At 39.5% G+C, this 18915-nt stretch overlaps 1 protein-coding gene across 2 annotated transcripts in view; it reads left to right on the top strand.

Annotated features, from left to right (window-relative positions):
• The window catches only part of LOC108706619 (storkhead-box protein 2), a 73712-nt gene extending 55412 nt beyond the window's left edge, over positions 1-18300 (top strand). For both annotated transcript variants that reach the window (XM_018243190.2, XM_018243189.2), the window contains exons 3-4: positions 11114-13388; positions 17820-18300. In XM_018243190.2, the coding sequence (XP_018098679.1) occupies positions 11114-13388; positions 17820-18018 (2474 nt within the window). In that variant the 3' untranslated portion in view covers positions 18019-18300. The remainder of the gene's footprint in view (positions 1-11113; positions 13389-17819) is intronic.
• The last annotated feature ends 615 nt before the right edge of the window (positions 18301-18915 follow it).

Genomic DNA, 18915 nt, shown 5'->3' with positions numbered 1-18915 from the left:
TCAGTGACCCCCATTTGAAAGCTGGAAAGATTTAGAAGAAGGCTAATAATTCAAAAACTATATAAAAATAAATAAATAAATAAATGGCAGTTGAAAAGTTGTTTAGAATGAGCCATTCTTTAACAAATATATATATCTATATCTATACCTATACCTATATCTATATCATCTATATCTATATATATCTTTAAAGAGAGACCTTTCATGGTGTGGGGGAAGCTTTATAGTGAAAATGGAATATGCAATATAGACATTAACTAACTGAGTTCTCCTCATTCTGATCTGAGGGATTCCTCATTTATTAAATGGATAACGATAACTTTTTAGTGTATTTACTGCTGGCAGAGTAACCCAGACCGTTCTACCCACTTCTATGTAGCCAGCTAATGCTTATATTGCTGATCTTAATGCTGCTAAAAAGCTTCTTTACAGGGATAATAGAATGGGCTATGGGAGAAGTCCTTGTTTCTGCCCTAGAATGGCTACAAATATGTAGGTTTGTCATAGTTCCCACTGTATTGTGGTCACCATTTAAGCTGTTTCTTCTATTAGTTAAGCTGTGTCTGAAGAATACAATGTTGCAGACAGTGGTAACCAAGAGTAAGGTCTGGTAAATGTGTGGAATATAATAATGTTGCTTGTAAAATAATTTCGCTGCCCATGAAGTGACATTTCATGATTTTATTTCCTAAGCTTGTATTACATTTAATTAGCATGAAACTAAAACAAAATTCTCAGTAAAAATAACATTCAGAGAATTCCCTGCTAAAACCTTTTTAATTTATCTGTTGCAGGGATTTTCCCCTCCCTCCTTCAGAGATCTCCTAAAAAATAAAGTTTACACTAGTTATGGAAAAGGGGAAAATGTTCCTTTGTAAATAGGATAAAACGAGAAGCCAGTTCTAAAAAGTGCCATAAATTTAAAGATTTGGATCAAAGCAGGGGTTTGTGGTATACAAAAAGGTAACATTTTAACGGTTTATTTGACAGTGTAGTAAATCTTAATAGTAATATAAAAAATAAAGAAGAAAATAGGGACTGGAGAGCCTTTCAATGTAGTTGATTTTCTTTATGGGGGAAAAAAAATAAAAAAAAGTGCTTCACTAAAGAAAATGAACTACATTGAAAGGCTGTCCAGTCCTTATATTCTTCTGTTACTGAGTGGAGGTTGCTTCTCCAACAACTGTTGATGAGCCGAAAACATTGGAATCTTTAAAAGAGTGGATGAATAAGGAGTTTAACTTTCATAATATAAAAAATAGATCAAATAATCAAATAATGTTTTTAAAGAACTGGTACAGGTATTTATTTTCTTTGATAATTGATTAAATTCATGATATAACAGAACACCTATTTTACCAGGAAAAAATTATGTAAAATCAGGGAAATTTTGTTAAAGCAACTTTTTTCTACTGAAAGGATATAAGCACAGTAGTCAGTTTTACTTAAAGATACAATTTTTACTGTGTTATTAACAAGGGTTAAGCATTGCAGCATTAAAGGAACAGTAACACCAAAAAAATAGGGTTTTAAAGTAATTAAAACATAAGGTCGCAATGCGTGGTTGCAATCATGCAATATAATGCTTTTCTCCTGATCACATTGCTCAGGTTAACCTTGGCAAGACCCCGGCTAATTCCATTTCTCGTGGTTCCTTTGGTGCATGTTCCTCTAACGTGTTATGAGCCGAGCCAAATCTTACTGGTGCTTTATAAATAATGTCATAACCATGACTTTTCATCACTAACATCTTATATATTTGTGTGTGTTATATAAACCTTATCAATAAATGATGAATGTTTTCAATGCCTGCTTACTGTCTAGTCATTTTCTGGGCAGTACATTTCAGGATGTACTTGATACAGTATTATTTTGTGTATAAACTGGCCATACATTTAAAGATCGTCAAAAAAGCAGATATTTCCCTTGAGTTACACTGATTGTGGATTGTTTTATGCAATGTGTATTATTGTATGTACCTTTGTTTGTTTATATCAGGGATCCCCAACCTTTTGAACCTGTGAGCAACATTCAGAAGTAAAAGGAGTTGGGGAGCAACACTAGCATGAAAAATGTTCTTGGGGTACCAAATAAGTGCCGTTATTGGCCTTTTGGTAGCCCCTATGTGGATTGTCAATCTACACTGGGACTCTGTTTGGCAGTGTACCTGGTTTTCATAAAACCAAAACTTACCTCCATGCCTGGAATTCAAAAATAAGCTCCTGCTTTAAGGCCATTCCAAGCAACATCCAAGGGGTTGGAGAGCAACATGTTGCTCATGAGCTACTGCTTGGGGATCACTGGTTTATATGCATGGGAAAATTTGTAGAGTGAAGGTGGCCATACATGGGCAGATGGGCTTATTTGGAGAGGATGCCAGACGAGTTTCTGGATGAATTTCGGCTAGATATTGCTTGAGGAAGCCATTCGTATGGTAGAGTCCTGCAGCGGGTCGGGTACCCGCGGGTTACCCACAAGAACCTGCGGTACCCTGTGAGTTGCGGGTAGAAGTTCCGGGTGCGGGTATTGAAGTGGGTTTGTGGGCCGCCGGTCTTCTCAATAGTGATTTTTACTCCTTTTTTTCTGATGTAACTTCAGGTTTACAATGACAGCACTTCCTGTTTTACTCCCTTTTTTCTGATCACGCCTACTTCCGATGATGTCACTTCCAGTTTACAATGACAGCACTTCATGATTCTTGATGGTCAGCGGGTCCGGGTTGCGGATAAGGTACTTGTGGGTCGGGTCAAGTAGCAGGTCCAAGCGGGTAAGAACGCGGATTGTAGGTTGCGGGTACGCAGGGCCGCCATCAGGGGGGGACAGGGGGGACAAGCGTACCGGGCCCGGGCATGAAGGGGGGCCCGGCAGCGCTGCATTTTTTTGAAGATCCGGGCCCCCCTTACGAGCGCCCGAGCCGTACGTCTTGCCTCTTCAGTGCCGAATGCGGAAGTGCCGAAAAGCCGAAGCCGATGCGACGAAAAGACCCGAAGTCACGGAAAAAGCCGAAGTCCCGAAGTCACGAAGCGCCGAAAAGACCCGAAGTCACGAAAACAGCCGAAGCCGAAGTCCTGAAGCAGCGCAAAGACCCGAAGTCACGAAAACAGCCGAAGCCGAAGTCCTGAAGCGGTGAAAAGACCCGAAGTCACGAAAGGAGGCGAAGTTGAAGTACTGAAGCCATGAGTTCAATTCTACTGAACACCAGTTTGTGTTTTTTTTTTTTTTTTTTAATCCCCTGGCCACCAATGTATTATTTTAATATTCTATAGGCCCCTGCCACCAATCTTTTTTTTAAAACTTGTTTTTGGGGCCCCAATTTTTTTTTAACTCGTAAGGGGCCCCTTACCACCATTGTTTTTTTTTTTTTGTTTTTTTTTTTTTTTTTTTTTAAAAATTAATTTTCTTTTTGGTGGCCCCAAATTTTTTTAACTTGTAAGGGGGCCCCTGCCACCAGTTTTTTTTTTTTTTTTCAAAAAAATTTTTTTTTTAAAATTTTTTTTGGGGCCCCAATTTGTTTTTAACTTGTAAGGGGGTCCCTGCCACCATTTTTTTTTTTTTTTCAAAAAAAATTTTTTTTTTCCAAATTTTTTTTTTGGGGCCCCAATTTGTTTTTAACTTATAAGGGGGCCCCTGCCGCCAATGTTTTTTTTTTTTTTTTTCAAATTTTTTTTTGGGGCCCCAATTTGTTTTTAACTTAGAAGGGGGCCCCTGCCACCAATGTTTGTTTATTTTTTAGTTTTTTTTTAAAATTTTTTTGTTGGGGCCCCAAGTTTTTTTTAACAGGGGGCCCCTGCCACCAATGTTTTTTAAAAAAAAAAAATTTAAATTTTTTTTTTTTTGGGGCCCCAACTTTTTTTATAAGGGGGCCCTGACCATCAATAGCTTTTTACAACTTGTGTGGGGGGGGGGGTTACTTTTTTAGCGCTGATGTCTGTGTGGTCTTTTAACTGCGATGTGGGCGGGATATGGGGCGGAGCTTGGTCGTCAGTGTGGGCGGGGCCCAGGGGGCCCCAAAAATTTTGTTGTACGGGGCCCCGTGATTTCTAATGGCGGCCCTGCGGGTACGGGTCGGGTACGGGTTCCAAAAAATGGACCCGCGCAGGACTCTTACCGTATGGCCCATGCACTGCCCATTAACTGACTTATTGGCAGCTTTTATTGGACTGTGTATGGCTACCTAAAGTTTCTTTAGTATAGTGTAGCATAATTACTTTAAAAATCATAGAGGAAGTTATATTCAGAATCTTCTGTGGAGTAGCAGAGATGGCTGTAAAAATGAGGGTCTGTGAGTAGGTTTTACTCTAAAGCTGGCCACAGACGCAAAGATCCGATCGTACCAATCAACGTATGATCGTTCTTCCCCATCTCCCGACCTGCCACTAACCATTCAGATCAAATAAAGTACAAAAGAACAGATCAGCCGATGTTCTGCCCCTGACAGCAATCGTACGATAGTTATGTCCGCACAAAGCTAGTGACAGTCTCCCTCTGAAAATCGTATGATCGGCAATACATGTAGAGATATTACCCGACAAATGTTTTAACCTGTCTGATCGACCAAACGACCGATCTCGCCAGACGAAAAATGTCGGGTCTCTCCACACACGGCCCGAAAATCGTACGAATCCTCGATTCGTAAGATCAGATCTTTGCGTCTATAGCCAGCTTAAAAGTAAGCTGAGGCTCTGAGAAAAACCCGAGACACTGTTCTTTTTATTTCCTTTTAGTGGTTTTGGATAAATTTGCCTTAACTATAGCTGTGGGTCTTTTGGAAAAGGTCTAGACTCTCTGGTAGCCAGGCCTATTTGCTATGCCAAAGGTGCAAGCCACTGCTAAAAGAAGCACAGACAATCTCAAAGAGCTGTGAGTGTAAGTGGCACTGTTATTTCTGTTCTGAACTTTTGTATACAGGTATGGGATCAGTTATCCGGAAACCCATTATCCAGAATGCTCAGAATTACGGAAAGGCTGTTTCCCATAGATTCCATTTTATCCAAATAATCCAAATTTTTAAAAATTATTTCCTTTTTCTCTGTAGTAATAAAGCAGTAGCTTGTACTTGATCCAAACTAAGATATAATTAATCCTTATTGGAAGCCTATTGGGTTTATTTAGTGTTTAGGTGATTTTCTAGTAGACTTAAGGTATGAAGATCCAAATTATGGAAAGATCCATTACCGGGAAAGCCTCAGGTCCTGAGCATTCTGGATAACCGGTCCCATACTGGTATCACATCCATTGGTGACCTTACCAAGGGTAAAGTTTTTAATTGAGTTGCTCGGCTTACTGTGAGGTTAGATAGGCAAACCTGTAGCTAAAAAAAAAAATTCTGTTTGCCTGCTTGTGAATAAAACAGGTACAGGTATGGGATCCGTTATCTGGAAACCCGTTATCCAGAAAGATCCGAAAGGCAGTCTCCCATAGAGCCCATCGACTTGTGTGATATTGCCTTAAAATAGTTTCCCCACAATAGACAGATATCACTTTATTCCTTTGCAGACCACTGTGTGCTTATACCTGTGCTAATTCCCTGCTTGTGTAAAGCCATTATTTATGAAAGTGAGGTTTGTTTGTTGATATAGAATCCTTAAAATATTTAAATAAAACACACAGTCCAGTGCGTGTGTGTATTTGTTCAGTAAATTGTGTTTCTCTGTGGTTTTATATTTCTGCTTTTCATTTGAACCACATATTTTGTCAAAACATAAGATCCCCAGGTTATCAATTTGTGCAGCAGATCTTTTTTTCCAAGTTCATGCTAATACAAACCAGATGGAACTGCATATATCCTTTAATTTTTTTTTTTCTGTTGCTTCTACTTCTGTTCATGTATGTACCGTTAGTTTTTTTTTTTTCCTTGCTTTAAAGAATATTCTCATTGTGTTATGATCTTGTCTTTGAAAGCTAAATAGTTTAATAAAATCATTAATGGTTAACGGTATAATGCAATAATTTGTACCCTGGTCTGAGAAATGGAGTTTACAGAGCAAAAAAATTTATTATTTGAGGTGTTTTGTTTGAGTAGTGATTTTTGAACGTGTGTTGAACTGGATAAATATTTCTTTCTGTGTGTCTCCTCCACCATTTAATATCTAATTTCCAAAGGGATATAAGGGAAGTACAGACATGCAACAAACAGGAGCCGCAATGGATGGCATTTTGTATAAAATACTTTGACTCTTAAGGAAGCCATATTTGAGCCTTGGGTCCAGAAACTTTTGAGGTTTGTCTAGACTACTTGTAGGTGTTTCCTTTCAGACAACATGCTACACGCAGTATTTTAGTTGCCATTTGGCCTTTTTAAATGCAGTGTTTGCTGAAAAAGAAACTGTTATACTGTTTTACTATATCCCTGGTAAAAACTTGATATTATGCTTTTATTGATTTCAAGTGGCCTGTGTGTATCCACCTTCCAGCAGAGTAAAACCCCAACTTTGTTTTCTCAAGTCACACATTTTGCAGCGAGGTTTGTTTGTTTTTTGTTTTTTTTTAATTTTATTGAAAATTTTAGTTTCAGGTACCTGTAAGACCGTTGCAATAATTAAAATTGTTGTACCCACAGTCCCCACAAATAATTAGCTATTTTTATTTTTAGAAATAAGTGGTGCACTGTGGTATAGGGAGCTGTGAAATTGTTACATGCTGAACAGTAACGTAGCTACGGGGCCCACCCAACCCCCTCCTGAGACAATTTTCACAACGGTTTCCTGAGCACCCCCAGAAGTTACGCCACTGATGCTAAACATATCTGGTTCATTGAGGGCAGGCACCTTATTTTCACGGCAGCCATCTTCTTCTCTTTGGTAATCTTCGGGAAGTAAGTGCCATATCGGCGCATGCGCAGTTGGTGCAATTTTCTGTTTCGTAACAACTGTCCATGTGCCGAAAGTCACAGAAATTGCTGAAGCGCCGTTCTCATTCCGAAGATTACCGAAGAGCCAGAAGGTGGTGTAGTTTTTATTTCTAAATTACACTGCAAATAATTCACTCTACTCTAATATAAAATGTTATTCTTGAACCTGTAAATGTATTTTTTTTTTTTTCCATTTATAATATTGGTATGTAGGCTGCAATCTCTCAGGTCATTTTGCCTGGTCATGTGCTTTCAGAAAGAGCCAGCACTTTAGGATGGAACTGCTTTCTGGCAGGCTGTTGTTTTTGTTACGATTTTACTATTGAAACAGTTCATAGATTTACCAGGCAGCTATTATCTTGTGTTAGGGAGCTTCTATCTGGTTACCTTCCCATTGTTCTGTTGTTTGGCTGTTGGGGAGGGAAAGGGAGGGGGGTGATATCACTCGAACTTGCAGTAAAGAGTGACTGAAGTTTATGAGCACAAGTCACATGACTGGGGACAGCTGGGAAACTGACAAAATGTCTAGCCCCATGTCAGATTTCAAAATGAAATATAAAAATATTGAGCAATTGATTTCAGTGCAGAATTCTGCTGGAGAATCACTATTAACTGGTGCATTTTGAGCCACCAAACTTTTTCATAGCTGTTAACATTTCTCCCTGGACAAAGCTTGTATCCTCAGGGCCCAAAAAGTTGATAACATTGTCAATGCCTGTCAAAGGAAAAATGGCTTGCCTCAGTATTTGTGACTTGGCTTTGAGCAGTTGCATTGTTTCTTAGGTGGCTTCCGCCAGGTGTTACCATTTTAATTTTACCTCTGTCTTTCTGTGAAATAAGATGTTGGTCTCAACAGGGATTCGCTGCTCAGTGTGAGTACATGTCCTGCTTTGTGTGAGTACATGTCCTGCATGCTATTCTCCCACCTGTACAAGTCTCACATTGGTCATCCTATGGGTGATCATGGGCCTCTGGTCAACACAGGTTCTCAGGAAAAGTTCTCCAAGCTAATAAGCCTCATGGGCCTTTAATGCACATAGAGGTGTTTCCATAATACAGGAATTTGTATTGACAATTCTTTTCAGAATGATATGCAAACGTTTATTGTCAACTTTGACATAAGCTACCCATAAATTCCAGAAGTTTCCAGAAATGCAAATAAGCAATCACTTTCTAGTCACCCCTCACCAGAAGAAAGTGGGACTGAATTGCTGTTACCCATGTACTAGTTCATCAGAAAATATTGGACCCAGGCCTGGATTTGTGCAAAGGCCCGGGCCTAGGGTGGCAACATTTTAGGGGGGCGGTATATGCCCAACCAGAGCCACATTGGTTAGGAAGCACTGGATATGGATAGAAGACACTATAGCTTTTTAAATTTCCCAATCCCTAGTGCCCCGGACTCGATGATGAAAATTTGAGCATGTGCACAAATGAAGGGGTGGGGACAGGGGCGACGAATGGCAGCGAGCCTAGGGGTGCCCGCTATGTAAATCCAGCCCCTTTCGAGCGGTCCACTCCATTCTAGCCCTGAGTTGTTGGAATGCTTTCATTGAAAGACTTTTGCCTACTGCTTGGCTACCCTGGTGGCTGCCTTGATGCTATTTCTGTTAGTTGTGTGTATATCAGCTTGACTTTCACCCCTTATATTCTATAAATGCTGATAGCGACATTAAACTGTGCATGAGATAAAACTGTTTTGCACAGTTTAATTTAGAAAGGGAAATCCAGCAGTTACAGACAGATAAAGCAGCCTTCCTTCTATTGTGATTCAATCAAAATGAGACTGTGCTGTTGCCTATTGGCCACAAGGTGGTACCACATGAGCATGTTTTTGCGGCACGCATGATGTAGTCTATAGAAAGCTGCACAAATGTTTTGAAGCATACATTGTCAATTGTAATGTAAAACATATTAAATAAAGTTTTGCATAATGAAAGACAATGTAATTGCTTTGACATCTCTACCTCCTTACACTGACCGCTATCTCTGTTCTTGGATCCCTGAATTCTAAGTCTATAATACCAGTCTTGGTCAGCTCGTATGGATTTCAGAATCAACTTTATGCAGATCAAACTCAAATCTGCCATTCCAGTCCAAACCTCCCATCTACCTAGTTTGTATACATTTTCTAAATCTGGCCTCCTGTCTGAATTAATCAGAAGGTAATACCTGCCATATATCCCTATATATGCTGCTTAGGAATTATCTTTGACTCTACCATCTCACTCCCCTTATCCAGATGTTCACAAAAACTTACCTATTTCAGCTTCACAACATAGCAAAATATGCTCTCATTACATCTCACATTTGATTGATGAAACACCAAGTAGCCCAGGAGTGCCCATACGTTACGATCTACTTTTTGGGCACCCCTGCTCTATCCTTATATATTCCTATATTGTGAGTGGGTCCCTAAGCTCAGTAAGTGACCGCAGCACAGAGCATGTGCAGTGAATCAGCAGAAAAGAAGATGGGGAGCTACTTGGGCATCTTTGGAGACACAGATCTTTACTGCTAAAGGGCTGTGGTTGCCTTGGGCTGATACAGAAGCCCAAAACATAATGTACAACATTTCTAGCTACTTCTTTAGTTCCCCTTTAAAAGAAGCTATTGTTGACTTTGGCAACCACAGTTTGGTTTATTTACACCTATTCACAAGGCACATGATGGGATACATTTCTATTTTCCTCCTGCATGTATGTTATTTCCCCCCAAAATATCTCCGTATACAGCAGGGGAAATAGGTGCGTTTAATTAGCAGGGTTCACCTGGGGTCAGCAGTACTTGTGAGCAACACACAAGACCTAATCTCCTAGTCTGTGAGCTGTGTGTCATGACACAGCAGCCTCTCTTGAGATGCAGAATGTCTGCATATGTCTGATGATTCAGTGTCCAGACAGATTCTGCTTTTGAATTATTGAACTACATAATCTTAAGAAACACGGCTAGTCCTGTCATACAGTAGTTTAAAGACCAGAACAGCTAGCATAGGGGTTTCCTAATAGCAAATGCATGCTTTTAGGTGTATGATTAAACAAAACATGGCTGCATGTTCTGACAACAGAACAGATATTACTGGGGCTTTTATGAATAATTTAAAATAATATAAATATATATATTTTAGGGATGCACCGAATCCAGGATTTGGTTTGGGATTTGGCCTTTTTTTAGTAGGATTTGGATTCGGCCAAATCCTTCTGCCTGGCTGAACCGAATCCTAGTTTGCATATGGAAATTAGGGGCAGGGAGGGAAATCGCGTGACTTTTTGTCACAAAACAGAGAAGTACAATTTTTTTTCTCCTTTTATATAAGCAGTTTGTACGTTTTCACTGTGCATGTTTTTGCAGTCGGGTCTTAAGATTGTAAACTCCGATGGGGCAGATGCTGATATGAATGAAGAGTAATTTCTGTAAATCGCCTTGGAAAATGTCAGTAGTATAAATATTAAAGTAATATGGACTTTGGAATTTTTGGTGGTAATTTTGATCTTCTCTTTATAGTTTAAGTATATCTGGAAACTAATAAAAAATCTTGGAAATGGAATTCCCAGTGAAGTGTAATCTCTGTAACATATACGATAACATATCCAGGTAGGGTCAGCCTGGGGGATTGTGGGCCCACCGGGGCTGCACCACATCAGGCCCCCCTCCCAGGTGCAAATCCTCCTTCCGGCTGGCCGTTTAGAGCGAGTCTGCGCCAGTCAGATGCTGTATCCAGGGCCGGATTTACATAACAGGCACCCCTAGGCCGCTGACATTTGTCGCCCCGTCCCCTACCTTTTATTTGTGCAAAGGGACTGAAGAGCAATGGGGATTGGCTCACCGGAAATGTGAAAAACTATTTTATCTCCTTTTGTTCCTGAATCAATGTGGGTGTGGTTGGGCAGCGCACCGCCCCCTAAAAACCTGTCGTCCTAGGCCTGGGCCTTGATGGACTTTCCACAAATCCAGGTCTGAACATATCAAACAAATATGGCTGGTATAGGTGTAAATCCATGTTGTCTGCCTTGGCAAGATTTGTTCAAAATGTTTGTGTAATTGATCTTTCATTGAAAAATCTGTTGTGTTTGATACACTAAGTTAGTTAAGAACCCTCAGCAAGTTTTGGGAAATTAACATCTATATGTTTTGACCAATAGAAATATGAACATGGGCCAAGTTGTAAATAATCAGAAGATTTAGGAAAGGTATGAAATGTTTATTATTTTGCTTTTAAACTACTAACATATTCTTGATTTTTTTTTTTTTTTTTTTTTTTAGGTGTACCCACCCCAAGTCCAGAGGTCCTTCGGCTTACACTTAACATGCTTGTACGAGAGAGAAAAATCTACCCTACTCCTGACGGATACTATCTTGTTACACCGCAGACCTATTACATAACCCCATCTCTTATAAGAACTAGCAGTAAATGGTACCACTTGGATGAAAGGATACCTGACCAGTCTCAGTGTACCTCTCCACAACCAGGAACTATAACACCATCCCCTTCAGGATGTGTCAGGGACAGAACTCTCTCCAAAAACCACTGCGACTCTTGTCATTGCTGCAGAGAAGATATGCATAGCCTTCATGCATCAACCCTTCAAAGGAGATCCCCAAAAGACTGCAAAGACTCATATTGCCCTCCATCCATTTGTCAGATTCCCCCGACTGAGAAAAGCAAAAGTACCCTAAATTATTCATATAAAACAGATACGCTCACAAAATCTAAAGATGGGGAAAAGCCATCTAAAAAGTTTGGCCTGAAATTGTTTAGGCTAAGTTTTAAAAAGGATAAGGCAAAGCAGCTGGCCAATTTCTCAGCTCAGTTTCCTCCTGAAGAATGGCCCCTAAGAGACGAGGACACTCCAACTACTATACCCCGAGAAGTAGAAATGGAAATTATCAGGCGAATAAACCCAGACTTGACCGTAGAAAATGTTGTGAGACACACTGCACTAATGAAAAAACTTGAAGAAGAAAAATCTCAGAGGAGCAAGGCTGGGTCATCTGCGCACCACAGTGGGAGAAGTAGAAGGAGTAGGACTCATAGGAAAACTCATGGAAAATCTCATTCTCACAGCAAGAATAGGGCTTCCAAAGGTGACCCATCTGAGGGATCACGTCTAGACATACCTGCAGAAAGAGAGTATGAATTCTACCATCCTCGGAATCGTTCACCCAGGGAGGGATGTTTTATAATGGAGCGCAAAGGAGGAGAGAATTTTGTTGTGCTTAGCAATCCAAGCATGATTGAGTCCCATTTATCTGTTACGCCGGAATGGGATGTCTCTGGTGAACTGGCCAAAAGGAGAACTGAAATGCCTTTTCCTGAGCCTTCAAGGGGTAGTTCCAATTCCAAGGTCCATCGTAGCCACAGCCATACACAGGATAGAAGATCAAGAAATGAACGGTCAAATAAAGCCAAGGAAAGGTCTAGGTCGATGGACAACTCAAAGGGGCCATTAAGTTGTGCTTCTTTAGGTACTCCAGATGATCTAGGGGAAGGCTGCAGTCTTGATGAGAAAACACCAAGCCAGTCTTTTATTGATGACGGCACATTAAGACCATCCCATTCATTGACTCATCAACGAACTGTGTCCTATAAAGACCCCTGTATAACTGAACTTGCTAGTGGTGGTGCAGATACTCCTAAATCATGCAGCCTAATAGAACAAGGCAAACTTCCAGATACATTATCTTCATACAGTGAACTCAATTCTTGTTCCAAAAAAACGGCAGATGACTATTTTCAGTGTAACACGTCTAGTGAAACCATTCTCACTGCTCCATCCCCTTTAGGAAAAAATAATAAAGAAGATATTGATATTCCAAGCCTCACAGAAAGCTTGAAAAGGCTGTCTCCTGCTGAAAAGCCAACCCAACATATAGCCAGAGAACAAGGTGAATACCGTGAAGACTCTCCAAAGGCCCAGATTAGTAGTGTTCTATCCGTTGCTCCTTCTGGCCAAACTCCTGAGGTGATTTCTAATGGTCGATTGGTGCCACATCATAATGCAGAATCAAGTAGCCTTGACAAAAGGAAAGAAATATTCAGTAAAGATACTTTGTTTAAACCTTTGCACAATAGCCTATCTGTGAACAGTTTTCATAAATCTGGTGTGAGCTTGCTAAAATCACACCAAAAAACGTCTCCTGAAACACTGCCAGCAAGCGTCGAAAACTTTGAGCAACCTATCACCACCTCAGTTTCCCAAAACCTTGCCGTCTCACCAAGGCCCCAGGAGCCTACAGCAAATCCAGAAGCCTCTTTTGATTACTACAATGTGTCTGAAGATGGTGAGTCTGAGGAAGGCACACAAAAGACTGCAGAAGAGGAAAAAAACAGAGATGACAGAGATGAAGTGGGCACGATGCAGTGGCTGCTACAGCGGGAGAAAGAAAGGGATTTGCAGAGGAAGTTTGAGAAGAATCTCACACTTCTAAACCCAAAGGAAAGTGAAAACAGTAGCAGCCAGAGAGCCACACATTCCGCTCGCTTAGATAGCATGGACAGTAGCAGCATCACTGTAGATAGTGGATTTAACTCCCCACGGTAAGAGGCTGTAGAGTTCTCTAGCTTTGGGATCACCCCTACCTCTAAAATCTTTTGAAAATACATGCTATGCTAAATATTTGACGACACATTCTCTAGATAGAAATAATACTGTATAAAATCAGAGTATTTAAGACCGCTAACACTGGACATAAAACACAGTGCATGCTTTGTGTGTATTATCTGTGTACAGTTTTAAATATACACATCAGCAGATGTGTATAGGGAATTATCCAAACTCGATTTACGTTTTTTTAAAAAATTCTAATTTGATTTTAGAGATTAATCATACTCTGGCCCTTTAAGAATTCTAATTTGACTATTTGCCACCTAAAACCTGTGCATTTCATGTATAAGTCAGTGGAAGAGGTCCAGGGACCGATTTGAAGTTGTTTGTAGCCTTCCTGAGATTGGAGTTTTTTTCCGGAAAAAAAAACTCGAATCGAGTTTGGTCGAATTTGAATCTAATTTGATTCAAGTTTTCTGGTCGGTAACGTAAGTCCGATATTTGATGTTTTTACTAACCCCCCCAATCAAATTTTGAAGAAAATCGAATTAGAGTTTAAAAAAACTCACATGAATTCAAAATTCGAGCCTTGATAAATGTGCCTCCAAGTGTAGTAAATTTACTAATTTATTAATATTTTTTGTGGACTGTACAGCATTTTAGTGCATTGCATAAACCAGGAATTTTCAAGCAGATCTGTGGCATCAGAAGCAATTTTGTGTCAAAAATGTACCGACTCTAACTCCTAATAAATTAAAATACAAGCACTGAAAAAAAATGAAGAAAACATTTAATAGCTTCTATGAAGGAGGGTATGGCAGAAGCAATTCTGTTTCTAAGAACAATACTTTAGTTCGTTTTAGTCTGGATTGTATTTAACAGCTATTCTACAGCTATATGTCAGGTTCAATTCCTATATACAAGTGGTTTTTAGGTTTTCCAATTGTTTTTGGTTTATGTAGTTTGATTTTGTTTATGTGGATTATATTTTGGGCAGTGAAAAAATGCCTTGTATGTTGAATACTTTTTTTACGTAATTACTAAGGATGCACCGATTCCACTATTTTGGATTCAGCCGATCCCTTTGCAAAAGATTCATATGCAAATTAGGGGTGGGAAGGGGAAACGTTTTTTACTTCCTTGTTTTGTGACAAAAAAAGTCACTTGATTTCCCTCCCTGCCCCTAATTTCCATATGCAAATTAGGATTTGGATTGGGTTCGGCCGGGCAGAAGGATTCGGCCGAATCCTGCTGAAAAAGGCCGATTCCAGAACCGAATCCTGGATACAGTGCATCCCTAGTAATTACAGTATAATTTACTGTCTGCATGTACTGGTAAAAAATGTGTGTTTGCTTCATAATGACAACTATAGTTTATATAAACAAACCCATTGTGCCGTGGGGGAAGCCAATTAAGATGGAGAAAAATCACAGGTTACTTCGCATTTAACAGATAAGCCCTGTCCAGTACAATGGTGTCATCTGCTGTGTAACCTGCACCTTTTCTCCATCTTAAATGGCTGCCCCCATTGCTATTCAGCAGCTTGTTATATAAACTATAGTAGTGTTTCTGAAGGTACCATAAACTGAGGAGTCTAAATTGAAGGATATATGTACCGACTCCACAGCCCTGTTTTCAAGTGTGGCTACACCGAGAGCACAGTTGCACCAGATTATATTCCTATTCACAGGGTGTCTAAGAAACCCAATAAGGGCAGCACAGTTGCAGATTGTTGTACAGGTATGTGATCCGTTATCCAGAAAACTCAGAGTTATGGCATAGCTCCCATCGACTCGATTTTATACAAATAATCCAAATTTTAAAAAATTATTTCCTTTTTTTCTGTAATAATAAAACCGTAACTTGTACTTGATCCCAAATAAGATATAATTAATCCTTATTGGAAGCAAAATAAGCCCATTTGGTTTAATATTTAAATAATTTTCTAGTAGAATTAAGATATAAAGATCCAAATTTCGGAAAGATACGTTATCCGGAAAACCCCAGGTCCCAAGCATTCTGGATAACAGGTCCCATAGCTGTACTTCTCTACCCTGGCTGGAGCTCACAGCTCTACTGTATTTTGGACTGTATGGGATTAAACCTGTTACATTGCCTTTAAATCATGGTGTATTTTTTATTATGGGGCTGCAGAAATTGGTTGTGTTGCCACCAGAGATTGGCTGTGGTGAAACTGTCATCCGAGGGACACTTTTAGAACATTGGTATATAAAATTGCTATAGTCTTAATGAGGGTTACCTTGCATGTATTTTTCTTTGAAAACAAGGGAGCTTGAGGGCAGTCTTTTTCTGCATTCCAGAAGTCTGTGTATCTATATCAGGCACGCAAAATGAGAGCGCCCTCCACAGGTGATACTTGCAGAGTGAGAATATCTGGTGCACACAAAAAAGTTGTTAAGCTATACCTTGATCACTTTTCATTTGGTGCAAACTGATTCAAATGTAACTTTATTTACATTTTTATTTTATTATAACAATATGGTGTAGGCAACAGTCCCAGTGATAGTGGAGAGAAGAGTGATAAATAGAAGAAAGGGAAGAAAGTTGGGGGGAGGGGAAATAAGGTAGGAAGTTGTTTACATTGTATTGTACAGGTATGGGACCTGTTATCCAGAATGCTCGAGATCTGGGGTTTTCCAGATAATGGACGTTTCCGTAATTTGGACCTTCATACCTAAAGTTTACTAGAAAATCATGTAAACATTAAATAAACCCAATAGACTGCTTGGTTCTGCTTCCAGCAAGGATTAATTATATCTTAGTTTGGATCATGTACAAGTTACTGTTTTATTATTACAGAGAAAAGGGAAATCATTTTTAAAAATTTGAATTATTTGTATAAAATGCAGTCTATGAGAGATGGCCTTTCCATAATTCGGAGCTTTCTGGATAATGGGTTTTCAGATAATGGATCCTATAACTGTACCAGATCAGTTCAGTTCACACGCCTCTGTCCACACCCCCCAAATAGCCTTAAAATTGGCGGGGCACTGCTTGGCATGGTAGTGAAGTTTCTGTTTAAGCAGAGTCCTTCGGTGTGGAAGATCTACTTGATTCTAGTGCAATAAATTGCTCTCAAATTTACTGACTTTATTAAGAATTAGGGTTTATTCCTTCTAATCCCTAAATAAACATTTCTTATGCACTCGCTGGTATATAAAAACCATTATAGTAGCTGGAAACTCTCTCAAATTAATTTAAAACAAAATTCCTTGTTGTGCCCTGCTATATGTAAAAACGGTCGTAGTATTAAAAACAAGCAAAAACAATACTCGTTGTAAGGACCAAGTAATTTCAAAAAGTCATAAGGACTTTATTGTGCCCTTTTAGCCTTGGGTTCATGCACATAACTAATTGTCAAGCACTAATAATGTTTAGGTACACAAGCTGGTTTTGAGCCAACCCACTGCCCATCTTACACCATTTAAAAAATACGTGTTGAAAATTAGTGATAGTTTAATCTGGATTTGTGTTTATGCTTGAAACTGTCTCTTTTAAAGAGGTTAAATGATTATTATTATTTTAATAATAGTACTTTTATTGGAACTTTCCTTTTATTTAAACCTGGTTTTGGCTTTGACCCAACCCACTGCCCAGCTTACACCGTTATAAAAAATGATATTTAAAGTGAATGACAAATACATTTACGCCAGACAATCCAGTCAGCCATTTGTTTGGTGGCCAGATGTATGAAGTTGCTATTCAGCCATAGTTCTAAAAACATCTAGGACAGCAAAAAGATTGAGTAACCTGCTCAGAAGCCAATATTATCCTGTGAGTGTCCAATTTTTAGGAATAACCCTGCGCTCAAATCTCATGTGTACCTGGATGCATGTTTGAGCTGTTTCCTTGCAAAACTGAGGAATATTTGTATTAAGGAAGTAGTGCAACTGGGAAAATGCACCTTATTACGTAAAGGGAGCAGCCTGGGTGAGGGCAGAAGTCATGGGAGAAGATAGACAACGGAGAAGCCATAATTGCTTTTCTCAGAGATTCCATCCTGCACCAGGAATGTAAAGGAATGCTCTTTATATTAAATAAGGCAGTACAAAGTGCCTGAGACAAAACCCTGGAAAGTTTGGTTTTACTGGTTGATGTATATTAACATTAAAGTTTTTTTTTTTATTATTTAAGCTACTTTTCAGTCAGTTGCCATTATTTTTGTATGGTGGGGATTTTTTTTGCAACTGAGACTGCTCTCTGGTTGTTTGGGTCCCTGAACATGGCAACCAACCAAACTGATTCACTGTTAATGTTAAATTGTGTTTCATTTCCTTGTGTTCTTTCCAGGCCTTCTGTTATTGAGCTTGCATTCTGATTTCCAAGCTGCTGCCTGGCCGCTAGAGTAGTTGGTGTCTCTGAAAGTATTTGCAGTATTAATTGTCATTTCTTTATCTTTCAGTACACGAGAGAGCCTGGCGTCCAATACTTCCAGTATTGTTGAAAGTAACAGACGACAGAACCCGGCCCTTAGTCCCGCTCATGGTGGTGCTGGCCCAACATTTAACTTCCGAACATCTGCTGCAGAAACCACAACAACTGACACTGATAAACTACAGAAACCCACTAATTGTTTGCAAGCTTCTGTTACTAGCGTTTGACAGCCTCAAATCTTGTTTTGTCCCATATTCTACAGCAGGGATGGCCAACTTGCTGCAATACGGTGGCTGCACAGCTACAATTCCCTCGGTGGGAGTAGTAATTCTGCAGCTCCCGGAGAGCCCCCAGTTGACCATCCCTGCTATTCAGCAAAGTTTACTACACTGAGACTGATGTTTACATCTCCTAACAAGCCTCATACACCTACAGTTTTTGTCTTACTGAAACTGTGCTGCTAGTGAGCCCAGTGGGCAATGGCAAGAACAGAAGTCCAACTTTTTTAATTTATCGTTTCTATTTTATGTTTCCTCCACTGATGCTTTCCACATTGTACAGCTCTGTAGAAAGTAAATTACACAGAAGTAATGCCTTCAGGATCATTCTTACAACTGAAACGGATCACATACGAAAGTCTTACACTGTAATCTGCTATGTCAGTGCCATGTATTTTTAAGCAATGGACTTCTTTTATCTCAGAGGTTCCATCCTGCTGACTTTCAGCTGTTTTTGAACTGAAGTTCCCATTATTACCCTGCTTGGATTGTTTACGGATGCTGAGCTTTGTAGTTCAAAAGTACAGCTGAAAGGCTGCATGGTTTGTAATCCTTTTAACCCATATGCCACCAGAAAGGGTCTTACAACGCTAATAGTTACCACCATCCTGGCAGCAATCTGGTCAGCAATTCACAAGGCTTAATATCAAACCAAAATCCCTTTGTTTCTCGAACAATACATTTGTTTCTATCGAGAAAAATAAGACATCACCCTGTATTTTAGTATTGCGTTCATACGGATATAGCAAACTGAGACACATGCTTCATTGATCTATAAAATTAAATTGCGATGTTTATCACTTAGGGGCCGATTTATCAAAGGTCGAAGTGAAAATTCGAGCTAAT

The sequence above is a fragment of the Xenopus laevis genome, chromosome 1S, assembly GCF_017654675.1.
Source record: "Xenopus laevis strain J_2021 chromosome 1S, Xenopus_laevis_v10.1, whole genome shotgun sequence".
Lineage (NCBI taxonomy): Eukaryota > Metazoa > Chordata > Amphibia > Anura > Pipidae > Xenopus > Xenopus laevis.
The sequence above is the reverse complement of the archived record's forward strand: the minus strand, read 5'-3'. Positions and strand labels throughout refer to the sequence as shown.